The sequence below is a fragment of the Vigna umbellata genome, chromosome 11 (genome assembly GCF_029865625.1).
Source record: "Vigna umbellata cultivar VRB3 chromosome 11, Vumbellata_1.0, whole genome shotgun sequence".
Lineage (NCBI taxonomy): Eukaryota > Viridiplantae > Streptophyta > Magnoliopsida > Fabales > Fabaceae > Vigna > Vigna umbellata.
The window spans coordinates 1,845,764-1,864,232 of record NC_142175.1 but is presented as its reverse complement, the minus strand read 5'-3'; the positions used below and the strand labels follow the sequence as shown (position 1 = coordinate 1,864,232).

General features: G+C 34.0%; 2 protein-coding genes across 2 annotated transcripts; one reads left to right on the top strand and one right to left on the bottom strand.

The window, feature by feature from the left end:
- LOC148190733 (protein PSK SIMULATOR 1-like) lies at positions 1–2,179 on the top strand. Its single transcript, XM_088102527.1, has one exon. The coding sequence runs from the start codon at positions 90–92 to the stop codon at positions 1,464–1,466; it is 1,377 nt and encodes a 458-aa protein (XP_087958653.1). The 5' UTR covers positions 1–89; the 3' UTR covers positions 1,467–2,179.
- Positions 2,180–16,299: 14,120 nt separating this feature from the next.
- LOC124838766 (zinc finger protein 10-like) lies at positions 16,300–17,698 on the bottom strand. Its single transcript, XM_047314451.2, has one exon. The coding sequence runs from the start codon at positions 17,321–17,323 to the stop codon at positions 16,430–16,432; it is 894 nt and encodes a 297-aa protein (XP_047170407.2). The 5' UTR covers positions 17,324–17,698; the 3' UTR covers positions 16,300–16,429.
- Between the last annotated feature and the right edge of the window lie 771 nt (positions 17,699–18,469).

Here is an 18,469-nt window from a genome sequence, read left to right as displayed (position 1 = left end):
AAAAAAATCCAAAGACGCACCGAATTAGTCAATAGTCATACACGTAAACACCAACACAGAAAACCTAAGCAAGTAAAGTGGTGGTGCTCATGGTCATTGTCACCATGACATGGCGTAACAAGGCGGTGCCGGAGGAAAAAGCCCTCGGAATCAACGCCTTCGACGCCGGAAAAACCATGTGCCGCCTCATCTCCCTCTACCATTCCCTCTCTGACCAAGAAATCGCCAAGCTCCACCACAAGGTGATCAAATCCAAAGGCATAACCTACTTGAATTCCCAGCATGAATGCTTCCTCCTCAACCTCGCCTCCGCGGAACGCCTGGAGGAACTCGACACGGCGGCCGACGCCGTCTCGCGGCTGGGCCGGAAATGCTCCGACAGCAGCCTTGGATGCTTCGACCTTGTTTACGCCGACCTTAAGCTCGGTCTTATCGATCTCCGGAAGTTAGGTTACGGTTGCCGCAACAGTCTTAAGATGATCTCCAAAATGGAGAAACTTGTCTCTTCGACCAGGAGTCTTTATACAGCCATGGAATCCATGGCGAAACTGGAGATTTCAGAGAAGAAGAGGCAAAGGTTGAAGACTAATGATTATAACAACTTTACGAAAAAAAACTTGGAATACTTGGACGAGGAGATAGAATGTTGTAGAAAACAAGTGCAGCATTACAAGGAAGTTTCGTTGTGGAACCAAACACTGGACAAAACCGTTGGAATGATGGCTAAGGTAGTTTGCATTGTATACGCTAGAATTTGTTCTGTTTTTGGAGGGTACATTGCCAATTGCAGCTGCTATAATATAAATGGTTATGGAGACAGTGAAATCGGTAGTTGCTGCTGCCTTTTGGAGCATCGTGAGTTGTACAAGAAGAACTATTGTCTATACGAGGAATCACTTCCCAAGGGAGTCACAAGGTCGGGTCCAATCCCAAAGGGTAGTAGCAACAAAACCGGTACGATTCGTTTCTTGAACCGTGGATTTGATAGCCCAGGGAATAACGGAGTTAACAATAGGGTTTTGAGGCTGGCGCCGCCGTCCACGGTGGGCGGGGCGGGGCTTGCGGCGAGGTACGCTGAGGTGGTTTTGCTTGCGGAGCAGTGCCTCCACGCGCCGGCAACGATGGGGGCGAGCGCGCGGGAGGCGTTTTACGGGATGTTGCCGGAGAGGCTGAGGCGGAAGGTGGCAGCGAAACTGAAGGGGCGGTGGCGGAAGGGGGAGGAGGGGGAAGCTCTGGCGGAGGGGTGGCGGTACGCGGTGGAGAAGCTGCTGGAGTGGCTGTCGCCGGTGGCGCACGACACGGTGCGGTGGCAGGAGGAGAGGAGCGTGGAGACGGCGAGGTTTGAGGCGGGGACGACGGCGCTGCTGCTGCAGACGCTGCATTACTCGGACTTGGAGAAGGCGGAAGCCGCCATTGTGGAGGTGTTGGTGGGTTTGAGTTGCATATGTAGGTGTGAGAGAACATGAAATAATAACACAAGAGAAACTATTACCACAAACCCTAAAACTTTTACATGATTCAATATCACTTAATATCCAACTAGTCTTGAATTAAGAAGAATGGTTTTAGATTATGGTTATAATATTAGTAGGAAATTGAGATATGGTCAAGGAAGAAGTTTGAAATTTTATAGTAAGGGGATGAACATATGTATTGGGTATGCTTTTTTGTAGTACATTTGATTAATTTGATTCTTTAATTTTTTTTCTTATGTATAATTGCTAGTTAGTGTTGATAAATATGTACTTCTACTGAGTTAGAAGATATTTTAGCATAACTCCAATTGGAGCAGAGTTGGTTGCTTCCCAGGTGCAATAATGATTGAGCAAATTTAGCAAAGTGGGTTTGGCAAAATAATCATAATTAATGATAAAGTTGAGATCTATAATGGTGAAGGTGTTGGATTGGATGATGGTGAAGGTGTTGGATTGGATGATGGTGAAGGTGTAGACAGGGAATTTGAGAGGAATGGAGTGGTTTGTTGGATAGTGTCAGAACAGAGATGAATGGGTGATGGAACTTGAAACCAAATTACGCAGGGGAAACTAGTTGCCATACCTGGGCCCATTCAAGTTTTTAATGATTTTGTACCCTTAAAAGATTTAAGAAAATTTTAAATAGGATTATCTATACAAGTAAATTTTTTATTATTTTATTAAGTGTTTTTTAGGTGTGGAAGAGAATGAAGTGTTTATCTAGAAGTTTTTAATTTAAAATAGAAATGGTCTTTTGTTGTATTAAATATATATAAAGTTAAAAATATTAACGTATCATCAATCAAGAATTAAATGTGTTAAATATTTAAATTTTAATATATATATATATATATATATATATATATATATATATATATATATATTACGTTGAGTTCAACTATGGGTCAAATAACTACTTAACCAAATTATTAGAACGTTCACAGATCGAGTTAAGGTGATAAGTCAAATGTTATTAAGCCTAGGTTTATGATTGTCTTAGTATTTGGCCAACAACTTTAAGTAATACTAAACTTTAAGATATTCACGTAATATTTTAACAATATATAAAGAGGTTTATATTTTTTTATCACTTTTACGTTTTAAAGATATATGATTTCTAACTTAAATGCTTCTAAATAGAAAGACAAGTACAAGACTAAGTTACCCAGGATTTTAGGCATAAAGTATTGTTAAATTTGAATTAGATAGCTACCTCTTTGTTTATTCTCGAGTTTAAAGCCCTAGCTCTTGACCAGAATAAATTGGTAGAATTCAGTAAAATTAGATCCTATAGCTCCACTCATCATTCAAGCAACAACAATACGAGGACTACTCGAAACACCACACAACTAGGCAAAGAGGGAAATGTAACATCCAATCCTGGACATTCACTAGTAAAAAAAAAAGAAAATATTATTGCGTTCATTACGCTTCAATTCATCAGAAACCGAAGCATAATATGATGTGATGGTACTTTTAAAATTTTTGCGATAGTATAGGCCTAAGTTGTTTTAGAACCGAAGCAATATAGGATACATGGTCTCAGTTTTCTGCAAAATCAAGGCCATAAACTCCTGCAAAATGTTGATAATCCAGTAACTGTCTGATGAAAATCTCTATACAGGGTTTTTGGCCTCAGTTCCTTGTAGAACCGAGGCCATAACCCCTTGATAGAATGTTGGCTGTTGAAATGGTGGCGAGATATTCTGTAGAGATATTAATTCTATGTATGGGATTTGACCTCGGTTTCCTTCAGAACCTATGCCATAGGTCTCTGCCAAACTCTGACATTCCCACATCTGCAGTTTGATCATAAAGCTAGTAGTCAGACGGTCAGAAATTTGGCCTCGGTACACTTCAGAACCGATGAAATCTTACCATAAAGTTGGCCTCGGTACACTTCAGAACCGATGCCAAACTCTCACATTCCCACATATGAAATCTTACAATAAAGTTGGCAGTTAGAGGGTCAGCGATTTGGCCTCGGTTCTAAAAGGTTTGGCCTCGATTTTATGATAACCGAAGTAATATAGTTATTATACTTCGGTTTGAATTTTTTTTTACGATTTAGGCCTCGGTTCTCCATACAACTGAGGTCATAACCCCCTTAATGCCTCAATTTTATTAGGAACCGAGGTAATAACCTTTCGTAGGTTAAAAAAAAACGCAAGATGAACAATTTCGTCTTCTTCGCGAGAACGAAACTGTTTCTATATTCTCTCTATGCCTGCACCTCCCATTAGCCCTTTTCTTGCATTTTTCACCGTTCAAAGTTGGTTTATCTTGTTGTCGTGGCCATAGTCAACGTTTAGGAATTATTATCACCTATCATAATCGTTCCAAACATCTTTTTGGTTTGGTTTTTGCGATTCTCCTCCTTAGAGGTAAATTTTCGATGTTTTTTTTTGCGTTTTGATGTTTGTTTTTGTGTCTAAAACTAATATTTTGTTTGAATATTTTTCTAGGTTATAATTTTGGAGAGTTGAATTTTCTACCGTTTTGATCGCGAGTTGTCCATTTTTATTGGCTTTTCACATTATCAGGTTCTTATATTAATGTTTAGGTTTAATCATTTTCGAGGTCCCTAATTTTGTTGAGAAGTCTCAAATAGGTTCTTAGTTATTTTTTTTGCTCAATTGGGTCCCTATTTTCGAAAAATTAAAGAACCTAGGTCCTTGCCGTTAGTTACGTACTAATACCGTTAAAAGAGGTGCCACGTGTCAATTCGTGGTTGTTTTGAATTTTTAATTATTTTTATTTTTTATTTAATTTTATTTTTTAAAAAATAAAATAAAAATGCCATGTTTGAAATTGATATTGTGCCACGTGGCAATGACAATGTGACATGACACTGATAATGCCACTAACAATGCCACGTGACATGACACTGTCAATGAGATAACATGGTGGTGTGAATTTCCAAATGATTTAGCTCATTGAACAAATTATTAATGTGAAATTTCACTTTTTTGTAAATAAAAAATTGGAGAAAGTTTTCGTAAAAACGGTAATTAAAGGTAGTTTCTTCTTTCATGATTTTCCATGGAAACTTTCACTACAAAAATTCACACGAGCATGTAATGTCACTCTTTTTTTAAAACCTTATAGGTATATTTAAATAACATAATTAACTTTTATATGATTAAGTAAATATAAATATAATTAAACTTAATCTTGTTAAAAATATTTAATAAAATTATCAATTTTAGTAAATATATTTGTTAAGATTTATATACAATTTAAATTTTGTTTGAATTTCATGAGGGACAAAATTGTTTAATTTTTAAAATTAAGACTAATTTGAGACAACATAAAAATACAGGGATCAAATTGAGACACAATAAAAATACATGGACCAAATTGAGACTAATGCAATGACACGTAGCCTGACAATGACGCGTATGTCACACTGTCATTGTCACGTGACACAATATCAATTTGACACGTGACATTTTCTTTTAATTTTATTTAAAAAAATAAAAATAAGTAAAAAATAAAAATAAAAATAATTCAAAAATAATTAAAAAACTCAAAAAAACCGCAAACTGACACGTGTCACCTCCTTTAACGGTGTTAGTACAGAACTAACGGCAAGGTCTAAATTGATTCAATTTTTCACAATAAGGAACCTAATCGAGAGCATTTACAATACGAGGACCTATTTGAAATGATCTTGCAGAAATAGGGATGTATGAAATGATTAAACCTAAATTTTAACAATTATTTTTATTAAAATATTGATATTTTTATTAAATATTTCTAATAAGATTAAGTTTGTTTATATTTTTGTTTAATTAATTATATAAATGTTAATTATGTTCTTTAAATATACCTATAAGAGTTAAAAAAACAGTGAAAATAATTTGTTCAATGAGTAAATCATTTTCATGGAAGATCATGAAATAAGAAATTACCTTTAATTACTGTTTTCACAAAAACTTTCTTTAATTTTTTTATTTAAAAAAAGTGAAAATTCACATCAATAATTTGTTCAATGAGCTAAATTATTTGGAAAAATTCACACCAGCATGTTATGTCACTCTCTTTTTAAACCTTATAAGTATATTTAAAGAACATAATTAACATTTATATAATTAGTTAAATAAAAATATAAACAAACTTTTGTTAAAAATATTTAATAAGAATATCAATTTTAATAAAAATATTTGTTAAGATTTATATACAAATTAAATTTTGTTTGAATTTGGAGAGAGACAAAATTGTTTAAATAAAAATAGAGGGACTAAATAGAAGGACAAAATTAAAAGTAGGACTAAATTGAGACAAAAATAAAAATACAAGGACCAAATTGAGACTAATGCAATAATATGTGGCCTTACAATGACATGTTGGACAATATCAATTTGACAGGTGAAATTTTTTTAATTTTTTTTAAAAAGTTAAAAATAAATAACAAATAAAAATAAAAATAATTAAAAATAATTCAAAAATTCAAAAAAAACACGAACTAACACATGACACCTCTTTTAACAGTGTTAGTACGGAACTAATGACAAGGACCTAATTGTTTTAATTTTTCAAAAATAGGGACCTAATTGAGAAAAAAAATAACTGAGATCCTATTTGAGACTTCTCAGCAAAATTAGGGATCTCGAAAATGATTAAACCTAATGTTTAAAGTTTACTTTTTAATAGGATCATATACTTTTGTATGATTGTATGATTGAATATGTGATTTGATGATCATATAATGTGTATAATTTTTTATGATTGAATAACTTTGTATGATTGTATAATATGCTTTTAAAGTTTAATTTTTTTATTTTGCAATGTTATTTTAATTTTTTTTATGTTGAATATGTGATTTTTCAATGCTTATTAATTGTATAGTTGTATGATTGAATTGAATTAACCTTAATTTGTCGTTAAATGATCAATACAAATATTTTTGTATTGTAATTTTGTAGAATAGTTAAGAATATTTATGTATGGATCGAAATTGGATTAACTTACCATGAATTAGTGCTGAGTACGAGAGAGGGGTAGATGAATTTATACAATTTGCGCAACGTAAAGAGGATAGAAGTGATGATGAAGTGAAATTTAGATGTCCGTGTGTCAACGGTTTTAATGGGAGAAAGTTGAACATAACCTAAATTAAGGAACATCTTATCTGTGATGGTTTCCTACCATGTCATACAACATGGATATGATACACCGAAGAAATACACTTTCCAACTGTCTCCCAAACTGAAAATGTTATTGATTCCTCCATGAAATATCGACCGGAAGAAGACAAATTAAAGGACATGATCGGCGATGTTGGCGCATAAAATTTTGCCAAAGCTCATGTGTATGACACGATGTCGACTGATGCGGAAACACCTTTGTATGTTGGTTCAACTAAGTTCATAGGGTTGTCAGTAGTGTTAAGGCTCATGAATTTGAAGGTGACCAATGGATGGACTAATAAGAGTTTCACAGAATTGTTGACGTTGTTGAATGAAATGTTGCCAAAACACTACCCACTCGTAATTATGATGCAAAGAAAATTATTTGTCTGATGGGTATGGAGTATAAAAGGATATATACTTGTTCCAATGACTGTATTTTATATAGGAAAGAGTTTGAATTTTTGAAAAAAGTGTCAAAAATGTGGGTTATCACGATACAAGTAGTTTGGCACCTTCCAATTGTGGCCAGACTTAAGCATTTGTTTGCGAATCCAAAAGATACTAAAAACCTTATATGGCATGCAGATGAGAGAAAAATTGATGGGGTCTTCGTCATCCAGCTGATTCAAAGCAATGGAAAAATATTGATCAATAATTTCCCCAATTTGGTCAAGAATGTAGAAATCTTAGGCTTGGTTTAACCCGTGATGGAATGAACCTATTTGGTAATTTTAGTACCAATCATAGTTGTTGGTCAGTTATATTGATAATTTACAACTTATCTCCTGCATTGTGCATTAAGAGGAAGTACATGATGTTGTGTATGATGATATTTGGTCCAAAGTAATTTGGAAATGACATAGATGTTTATCTAAGCCCACTAGTTGAAGACTGAAGTTGTTATGGGTTGATGGAATTAAAATATTTGATGTCTTCGCTTCTAAAACTTTTGTGATGCATGCAATGTTATTTTTCACCATTAATGACTTCCCAACTTATGGTAATTTGTTAGGATACAGTGTCAAGGGTTATAAAGCATGTCCTATATGTGAAGAAAACACTGAAGCTCATCAATTGAAACACGGAAGGAAGATGGTGTATCTACGTTATCAGTGATTTTTAAAATGTAATCATCCATATCAATGAAGGTTAAAAAAAGCATTGAATGGATATCAAGAGAGAGACGAAGCACCAAATCCACTTATTGGCCTTCAAATTCTTGACAAAGTTAATAAAATATATCATGTATTTGGGAAAAATTCCAAGAAGTCGTCTGTAACGACCCCTTGGAAGAAGAAATCAATATTCTTTGATCTTCCCATGTAGATAAGAATATGTGTGATAGCTTGATTGGTACACTACTCAACATTCAAGGAAAGATAAAAGATGGAGTGAATGCTCGTTTGGATTTGGTTGACATGAAAATCCGAGAAGAGTTGACACCTAGTGAGATTGGTAAACATATTTATTTTCCCCCTACTTGTTACACAATGTACAAATAAGAGAAGATAAGTTTTTTCCTTTGTTTAAAGAGTATCATGGTACCGCAAGGATACTCTTCAAATATGAAGAGTTTAGTGCCGATGCAAGACTTAAAGGTTGTTGGCATGAAGTCTCACGATTGTCACGTCTTAATGCAACAATTGTTACCGGTGGCTATTCGTGGAATTTTCACCAAAAATGTTAGGCAGACCATAACTCAAATTGTGTTCATTTTTCTCGTTAATTTGTAGTAAAGTCATCAATCCTACAAAGTTAGATAAACTTCAAGGCGAGATTGTTATCATCTTGTGTCAGCTACAAATGTTTTTCCCTCCATCTTTTTTTGACATCATGGTACATTTACTTGTTCATTTGGTTAGAGAAATCAAGTTGTGTAGACCAATATACTTAAGATGGATGTATCCTATGGAGCGTTATATGAAGATTTTGAAAGGGTACGTTAAAAATCCATATCGTCCCGAAGGTTCAAATATTGAAAGGTATATTGCTGAAGAAAGTATCGAGTTTTGTTCAGATTACACGACTTTAATAAATCCAATAGGAGTTCCTCGCACAACATGGTTGAATAAATGTTCTATAAGTAAAAGCATCCGAAGTGTGAATCTGGTGACGAAAGATCGCGAAGAATTTTTGCAAGCACATCTTTATATATTGAACAAGACAAATGAGGTGATCCCTTTTTTCCAAGCACCAAACGCCATTGTGAAGGATAAATATACAAGACAATCATAGAAATGATAGTTGATGGAGCATAACAGAACATTCATGTCTTGGTTCAGATCTGAAGTTGACAAAAAGCGACATTCTTCTCAAACTTTGTTGTGGCTTACAAATGGTTTAAAGTTTGATGTCGTATGTTTTATAGGTTATGAAATCAATAATTTCACATTCTATACGAAGACTTTGGATGATTAAAGAACAATACAAAATAGTGGTGTCAGTCTGGAATTAGAAGAGATATTATGGTATAATAGAAGAGATATGGGAGGTTGATTACACTATGTTTTTTGTTCCATTGTTCAAATGTAAGTGGTTTGACAATAAGAGTGGTGTGGAAATAGATGAATCAGGTATGACACTAGTTGATTTCGAAAGGTGGCTTATCGAGACGAACCGTTTGTCATGGTACATCAAGCATCTCAGGTTTTGTATGCCAACGATCCTGTGTCTAATCATTGGTATGTCGTTCTTCAAGGAAAAAAACAAATTCAAGTTAACGAAGACAATCTGATTAATATTCATATTGCTGACAACCATTCATTTAAAACAACGACAAATTTGGATAACCACCCTCTAGTTGATGATGTACATGCAATTCGATAAGATCATAATGATGAAATATACATATGACCAATCCATATCTTTATGTATGAATTTCATATTTGTGTATAAGTTTTTTATTAATATTACATAAGTCTTTTATTAATATTTCATATGACCCCTATTACTTGTTTTGTTAAATTATATGATATTATATAATTCTTTAATTAATATTTCATGTTTTTATTTATTTTGACAAATATATGATTGACCACCCACGTTCATTAGGGGATGAAGCTCCCTCATCCAGACTTACAAGAGGAGCCACTAGGTTGAGGCAACTGATGGTCAGAAGAAATAATGGTGAAAAGACACCTGTGGATGTTAATGTGATCACTAGTGTGGCATCTGGCCCAAATGTAGATGTCTTCAGATCATACTTTGGAGTATTGACGTGTGATAGAATTCCTATTCTTACTCCATCTTTTGACCATGTGTCCGAGGTTGATCAAAACATTATATGGAATAATCTATTGATAAGTTAATAAATGTCATTTGATTTACACTTTCTTTATATTGATAATTTTGTATTCATACAACTTTATTCTCTTTATTATAGATGACATTTGACATTCCAAATGTCGTAACACTTAGAGATAAGTGTTTATCATCTATTTCTGAAAAATTTTAGGGTTTTAAGAGTAAATTGACCTCGAGATATATATTTGGAGCAAAAAAAAAGTCTTTATGTGACAAAAATATAAGACCATTGATGAAGACACTTGGCGTCTCTTTGTAGAGAGTCGGACATTAGAGGCATGATATGTTAGTATAGTTGTTATTATTCAATTTCTCATAAACAAATTTATATCATATGAATTAATTCATTATGTAACAGGAAACAAGAACAAAAGAACAAGGAATAAGTGCTAAAAATAAAAACCCCACTTATTATCTTGTGATGGGTATAGGAAGCTTGAAGAGAAACTCCTCGAGCAAAAGACAGAAGGTAGAGCCTACTTCCTAAGGGTGGTAGTCCTCAGCCTCCTTCACCTCCTTCTCGACATAAGTGGAACTTAACCCGCCTAAGATCATCAGGCTCCTACACTTCTGATATTACGCAAGAAATATTTGAAAAAATTGTAAGATATGAGTATTCCTATAATATTAATAGTTTCATTATACATATTACATTGAACTTTTTAAAGAATAATGGTGTTTTGTTATGTTACAAGACTCTTTGGTTGAGCAAAGTTCCCAAGGTCAATTCACTCCAAGGGTCGCTAGGATATTCTTACCATTGCAATTGGACGACCTGAGCATCCTGGACGAGTGCGTGCTACTGGTACTAGAGTAGGCATTAGAGATTATTTTGGGAGTTCGTCACGTCAGACTTCATATGCATACAATCAAGAGTATGAACAAAGGGTGAAGCAAGAGATCTCAAAAAAACTTAGGGCGGAATTGATGATGAACTCACTACAGAAGTGACTGAAAGAGTTATGCGCCAGTTTTAGTAGCAATTTGAGAGTTATGGGATGTGCCTACAGCCATCTCCTGTACAGGAACATGTTGTGTCTCCCATAGGTAAAATTAATAAACATTTTGGTTGAATAATTTATTATTTCTATAATGTAACATTTACTCTAACAAGGAGAAGCAGGAAAGGAACTTGTTCAACACCAGTCGTCCTAGGGGATGACATGGACGACGGTAGTCCATGTTTGCTATACGTTTTACATGGTACCAGGACGATGCTGGTAGCTCGTGGAATAGTGTTTCAGGGAACGACTATTGTTCATGGTATGGAGTTATTAGAGGATGAGGTCAAGATCTCAATAGATGACATTATCATAGTAGATGCCTCAGTTCATCTATCCACAAATGAGATTTTCACTCTGGCACAAGCATTCTCGTCTTTTATCGCTTGACCTAAACACTTGATTGGTTCTGTTTCTGACCTCCCAGTATGCACTCCTACTTTACACTTCCTAATTCTAAAGTTTACATGTTATTGATGTTGAAACTTATCCTATTTTTCCATGTAACAACAAACGCATGGACAAGAAAAGATTCGTTTATCTAAGGACGATCTTCTTGGTGTATTACTACAACTTTGTGACATCATTGTAAATGAGCCTATGATGGTTGAATATGATCCTAATGTATTTGGGAGAGGATCTGAGGTCCCAATATACCTGCATAGTCAAGATGTCAAGGAGCTTGAGTCGGAAAGAGAAGAGTTAAATATTACATTAATTCAGCTATGGATGATGTAAGTCTATGAACAATTATTTATATAAAATTGATTTTTATATCAAGTATACTTATACCAAATAAAATTTTTGATTTCAGGTATATGTTTTGTATAACCAACAACTTGGAGTACAATGATGTCTATGGGTTCATTGATCCCAAGTCACTCACGAAGCAAATGAATTTGTTGACATCCAAACATACCTCACCAGCAGCTTTGCAAGGGGGAAATAGATATATTTTATCCCTTATATATCTGGGTAAGTGAAGTTTGTTAACTTCAAAGTTCCATCACGAGCAAATAAATTTGATGACATCCAAACATACCTCACCAGTAGCTTTGCAAGGGGGAAAGAGATATATTTCATCCTTATATATCTGGGTAAGTGAAGTTTGTTAACTTCAAAGTTCCATCTGTGATTTTAATATATAACAATTCCTTGTTTTCCTTCTTCCCGTTTTTAAATCTTTTTTTGCCCTTAGACTTCATGAACTTGTTACATTTCTTAATGCCTAGACTCATATTTTCTTGATCTTCTTTAGAGTCTTCTTATTCATTAAGATGTTTGCTTTTATCAATCTCAAATTTGAACGGTATAGTCCTTTTCTTTCCTTTCTCTTCATCTTCATTCAATCTCCCGAGATCCAGTTCATGGTCTCTCAACTTACCGAACAATGCAGTCATTAGCATAGTGTTGAGATTTTGTGACTCATTGATGACATTCACCTTTGGTTGTCAAGTCATGTCCAAAGATTTAAGAATTTTTATATTTAATTCATCATTATCAAAGGACTTAGCTAACCTAAAGAGATGATTCACTAAAGAAAAAATTGTCTATGCGACAAAAGCTCTCATGTTTTGAAATTTAATCAAATAACATTAAAATGGGATGATAATTAAAAAATAACTTAGGGTGAAAACACAAGCCTTAGAGCCTACACCCAAACATACACAATCTAGAACTAGAATCCCCAAACATAGGCACATTCTGCTTTCTCTCTCACTGGTGGAAACACTTTATTCCGACGAACCCACCTTTTGAAGGTTAGTTTTCGTTTTCGTTTTCGTTTTGAATAACTTATTTATTGAACTTGTTTATTGTTGTTATTTGGTTGAACTTGTTTGTTGTTGTTGTTGTTTGATTGAACTTGTTTGTTGTTTGTTGTTGATACTATATTACATGTTCATAGTTCATGCTTTATAAAATACCAAAAACTGAAATTTGTTGTTTTTCTACTTTTTAGGTCTCGTAGAATTGTAAAAAAAGATTACAATTAATTAAAAAAAACAAAAAAATTGCTTAACCTCGAATATTAACAAAATTCGATGTCAATTTGATTAACGTCGAACTTTTAAAATTCGACGTCAATTTAACGTCTCCTGATATGACGTCGACATCGAATTCGACGCGAAGGCCAAAAAACAACGACGTTATACGATATTTTTGAACTAGTGACCCCAGGATGGGAACCAAAATGTTTCGGTTTGTGTGGTCGATGTTAACAAACTTCCAATCTCAATTGATCTAACTTTTCGCATAGGTTACCACCTGTCCTTCACTCAATTCATTTTATACTGGGAGATTACTTATAAAAGGTACTTTGATGCTAAAGTCAACAAAGATTCGACAACCTAGCAATAAATATGTATTAAGTATAATCAACCTATCACAATACCTTAACCTACCTTTATAAATTTTGGAATGAACTTCAAATTAGTGTTTTAGCTTAAGTTAATCATCCTTAACTAGTAATGATCATGCTTTAGCTTAAGTAATAATTCTTAATCTTAATTCTCAAACTTCTCAGTTAATGTTACTCGACCGACCGAATCACTAGGTGTTCCTGTTTCATATGAGACTCTCTGGTTATAAGCTGATTGAATAATCATACACTACAATATCACTTACTTTTTATTCACATTTTTAATAATATTAATTAAAAATAGTAAAACTATAAATAAATAACTACTAATATAATTAATTTTTTTCAAAATTAGTATTCTCTTACTTTTTTCACTGTATAAAAAACTATAATTAAGACATAATAACTGTGAAACAGACATGAATAATTAACTTCCTCATTGTATCAGGAAAAAAAAAGCAAAGTCCCTCTTATTCCTCACATTCACAATACAAAGTATATTTAAATTGGCCACATATGACAGAGAAAGAGGGGGAGAGAAGAGATATTGTAATTTATATGGAATTTAAGTAAGCTCGTGATCATAGGAACTTGCCCCCATGCAAATATACTCCCTAGACCTTAGTTGTCATACCAATTATAAAAAACAAAAAGCCTAGACAATACCAACCCCCAATGCACTGGAATTTCTCTCTCAAAATAAACTTCTGATTCTTTTAAACAGTGATTTACCATTTCTTTTCTCCTGAATTCGTTTTCTTCATCATTCTCTATTAGAGAACTAAAAAAAATATTGTGATGAATAAAGATATAATAAATTTATAATATATAAACTGATATAAACATTGTCTTAAAAAAACTTGTTTTCATATGTATATATTTCTACTATGTGTATTGAAATTCTCACTCGAAATCCCTTTGAAAAACTCATACGTTTATAATTGTTCTTGGTCACAACAGTTGTGAACATTTTTCAATGGTAACTATAGCTAGAAACTGATCATGTTCATAACATGGTATCTACTGCTAATCCAACAAATTTATAAGAATTCTCAGCCACTGAGTTGTCTGGTAATTCATTCATTCACTCACTCTATAGTCCTATTCTATGTGTAACCCTTGAAGTGAATAGAGAAACGACAGTTTCTTCCCATGTGCACTTCTGCCACTGCACCCCAAAACTTCACTGATTACTCTCTGTTTATATCAGACCTACCCATCTCACAACCCCAAAACAAGACAAAAACCCACCAACTGCCTTTAAGAACCCCCCCTCTTACACAAAAATAGGACATCCTTACACATATATATTATTCTTGTATATGCCTCTCACATATCTTTCTTTCCCAACCACATGCAAATTGAGAAAACCAAACCCTTAATTCAATAATGGGAAAAAAGCCACACCCCCTCCTTCCAGATCATTAAATCCATCTTCATTCTTTAGCTTACAAGGGAATTTAAATGTTGGGTGTGGCCTACGGTTTTCACTATGTATTTGTGTTCATGTGAAAGCTACGTTTTAAGTCAAAAGGGTGTTCCATCAAATTTCCATTTAAGGTAATTATCACAAAGAAGTTCCCAGAATGCTTTCCTTGTGTCCTGCAGCAATTTGTCACAAACTTCACTACCTAGGGTTAGAGTTTCTAGGGGAACTGAAATTAACTCCTCATTCTCTACAATTCATGAGACTTTACACTCTTGGTATACTTAGTAGATAAGGGAGCCTCTCAAGAATACTTGCTAAAGTTCAATTTCTTACCGTATGTATGAAAAAAGAGAGACATTTTGTAAGAGCTTTAGAATCATTTTTGGTCAATATATATACTAAGAAATTTCTGTATGATAACATCAATTTCTTTGAGTTAATATTATTAGAAGATACTGTATTCACTTTTGGTAAAATCTGTATCTGGAAAGAATATTATAATTTAAGAATCCTGACTGAATGATATATACATTCAAAAGCGTATAGGTACGTGTATACCAAATATTCTCACACATACACGGAAGAAGAAACCAAAACCTTGCGTAGTTAGCGCCTGTGAGTCTGTGAGAGTAGATAATATTCTCTGTGTGATTATTAAAATGCAAAAGCATACTGTGAGAGGGAGTATTTTATGGGGGAGTAGGTGGCAAATTTGGAGGGATTTAGAAGAAAAGCAGGATAGAAAAAGGTGAGAGAGAGAAGGGAAGCAAATGGATTTGTGTGTAACAGATCTGAGGTGATGAGAATAATACAAAGGAAAAGGGAATCAATGTTGGGATGTATCTGACTTTATGCGGCTGTGAAAAGCTCAATCAGTGTGTTTTCAAAGGTTAATTTAGTTGTTTGTCTGATGGAATGTCAGTGAGGTAACGAATAGGGAAAAAGGGTTCACATTATTCCATGCACTTCTTATGCGCTTTCAGTTCCTTCACCCCTTAAACCCCACACAAATAATGCCCTAATCTCACTACTACACTACTTTAACAGTTTTTACACACAGTACATTCTCTCTCTCTCTATCAGTGATTCCATGCCTAACCTATCAGAGATATGGGAATTTGAAATTCATGTATTCAAGTAAGTTGTCCACATGCAGAATACTGAACTACACCAGAAGCATTGGTTTTGTTCCATTATTATTAAAGGACCTGTTTGTATTGGTTTTCTTCATTGACAAAAGAACTCTTTTGTGGAGAAACTGGTTATGGCTCAAGTAAGAATTCCTCCAGCCATAAAGATAATTTGAATTGTGTTTGTTGGATGAAACTATAGAATTAGCATATTTTTTGCTGTTAGAAGTATGCAGACAGCTAAATGTTTGTCTTTATATGAAAACTTTCAGAAGATGATAGTTAAAATGAATGGAACCATATCAAAATTACAAAGTCATTTAATCTGCATTTATTAAAAACAATCCACCGTTTGGCCTCTATCTACAAAAAGGAAGATTACAAGCCTGTCAATATAATTGCAGCATTGTTATCTTGATTGACACATTGCAGATGTGTATATTTAGAGGCACTCAGGAGATCCAATCAAGCATGATGAAAAGCTTCCTTAATATTGTGAAGTATTAAAAGAAGTGAAATCAAACTAGGATGAACATAGAAAGAGAATAGATATATATATTCATTAACAGTGGGGTGGTTTTCTGTTTATGCTACTTGCTATACCTTGGACCTGTAACCAAGCCTTAACTCCAGATCTAGCTCTTCCACTGAGCTAGGGCTAAATTCAAACATCTTTGTCTGCATATGATGTCTGTCAACTGAGCTTGACTTTGGTGAAAATGGTGATGAGGAAGCATCTGTTTTCTTCTTCTTGTAACTGATATGATCTGCCTCTTTAGTACTCTCAAACTGCAAAGATGGGTGAGTGCTACACACAACTGAATTCAAGATCATATCCCCATCAATATCATCCGTATCGCCCTTGGAGGATTTCTTCGTATCAGCTTGAGGATGGAACTTACATGAATATAATCTATGATCTTCAGCTAAACATGGCCAGGATTCGGAAGAGTTACTGATAGGAGAAATCTTGTGGAGAACACTGGAATCATAAAACGGAATCATGGTTTCATCTCTGGAGTTACCACTATTAACTGATGGAGCCAATAAAGCCTTCGAATGTGAGGGTGAAGAAGGTGAAGCAACAAAATCATGATAAGAATTAGGTTTAGTTTTTTTACAAGGTAATCCACAAACAGGAGACGGGTATAGGTAATCATCCAAAGGACTTTGAACTGGCATATGGAGTTGAGTTTGAAGGTCATGACATAGAATTTCATTGTGGGGGCTTGAGGGTTGTTGCTTTAGTCTTGCTCTATCCCTTCTATGAACATTCATATGGCCACCTAGAGCCTGTGCTGACCTAAACTCTCTTCTGCAAAAGCTACAAGAGTATGATCTTGGAGGCCACACACAGCCACCAAGAGAATTAGCAGCATCTTCTGCAAAAGCCTGTTCTTCCCATGAGTCACCACAGGAAGGGTTGGTTGGTGAACTAAGACTAGAGCTCAAAGAGTACTTTCTCTTAGTCCAACATTGACCCTGTTCCATTGGAACACAAACCACAAACTATCACCAAAAACCCTTAGGAAAAGAACAATATGGAGAAGAGAAAGAGGTAGATATGTAAATGGATGAAGAGGGTTATGCAGGTAACACCATATTTAAGCAAGGAATTGAGAGTCACATGAGTCTATACTATCTTTGGATCTTAGATAGGGATTGCTTGAAGGAGGTTTTTGAGTGGAAGATGAAGTGGTGGGTACTCTAACCTTTTTGGTGTGCTGTTTTGTGTTTGGTTTTCCAAAGGAGTCAAAGAAGAGACACCAGAATGAATATTAGTTCTCACAAGTTCCCTTATTTCTGCATTTTCTTTGTGAGGAGAAGCAAAGTAGTAGCAGCCATGAGTTTGAAAGTTACCGACGTGGGACCTCCAATGTGTTACATAATTAACATGAGATGCGATGGAGTGACCACTGTAGTACTGACTTAACTCAAAAAAATCTGACTGCAATCTCCTCAGAGAGATCCACCACTGTGTTCTCTTTTCTTAATATTACTTGCTTTTCATTGTACAGAACATATGATATATATATAAGGTTTACATCTTTACAATTTCTCAATAAATTACTAATAATAAATTTTATGATAATTGTAACCTTCCATAAAATACATATTTTTTACAATGTGATTGTAATTAATCCCATTTTATGATTCGGGACAACAATTTTTTTTTATTGATATCAATTGGATCTTTTAAATCTTATATAGATGAAAACTCTATTAAAAGATAACTTAATAAAACTAGTATATACTCCATCCATCCTCATTCAAAGTAACAAAATAAATCTTTCATATATGGAGTTTACTCCAAATATCCTATACTGTATAAACCAGTTACAAGCTTGACTTCTTGAAACATTGAATTTAATTTCGGTCTCGATAAATTTGGGTAAAAATTTGAAAGTTTTTGTTCACTTTTTGATGGACTGAGGTAATCTATTTTCATATTTGTTGAGTTTACATCTTTTATATTCATTTAAATTCTATGATTGGATAATATAAAACAAATAGTGGCTAAAACCTAATAGGGGTAAATTGGTTAAAAAAAGTTCTTAAATTTTTTTTTATATAAGTAGCTAAAACTTTGATAATTAATATTAGAAATCAATTTAGATTCTAATTATTACATTTAAT

Bases quoted from the DNA above. Each gene is read 5' to 3' on its own strand.
- LOC148190733 (XM_088102527.1), top strand. From the start codon at position 90: ATGGTCATTGTCACCATGACATGGCGTAACAAGGCGGTGCCGGAGGAA.
- LOC124838766 (XM_047314451.2), bottom strand. From the start codon at position 17,323: ATGGAACAGGGTCAATGTTGGACTAAGAGAAAGTACTCTTTGAGCTCT.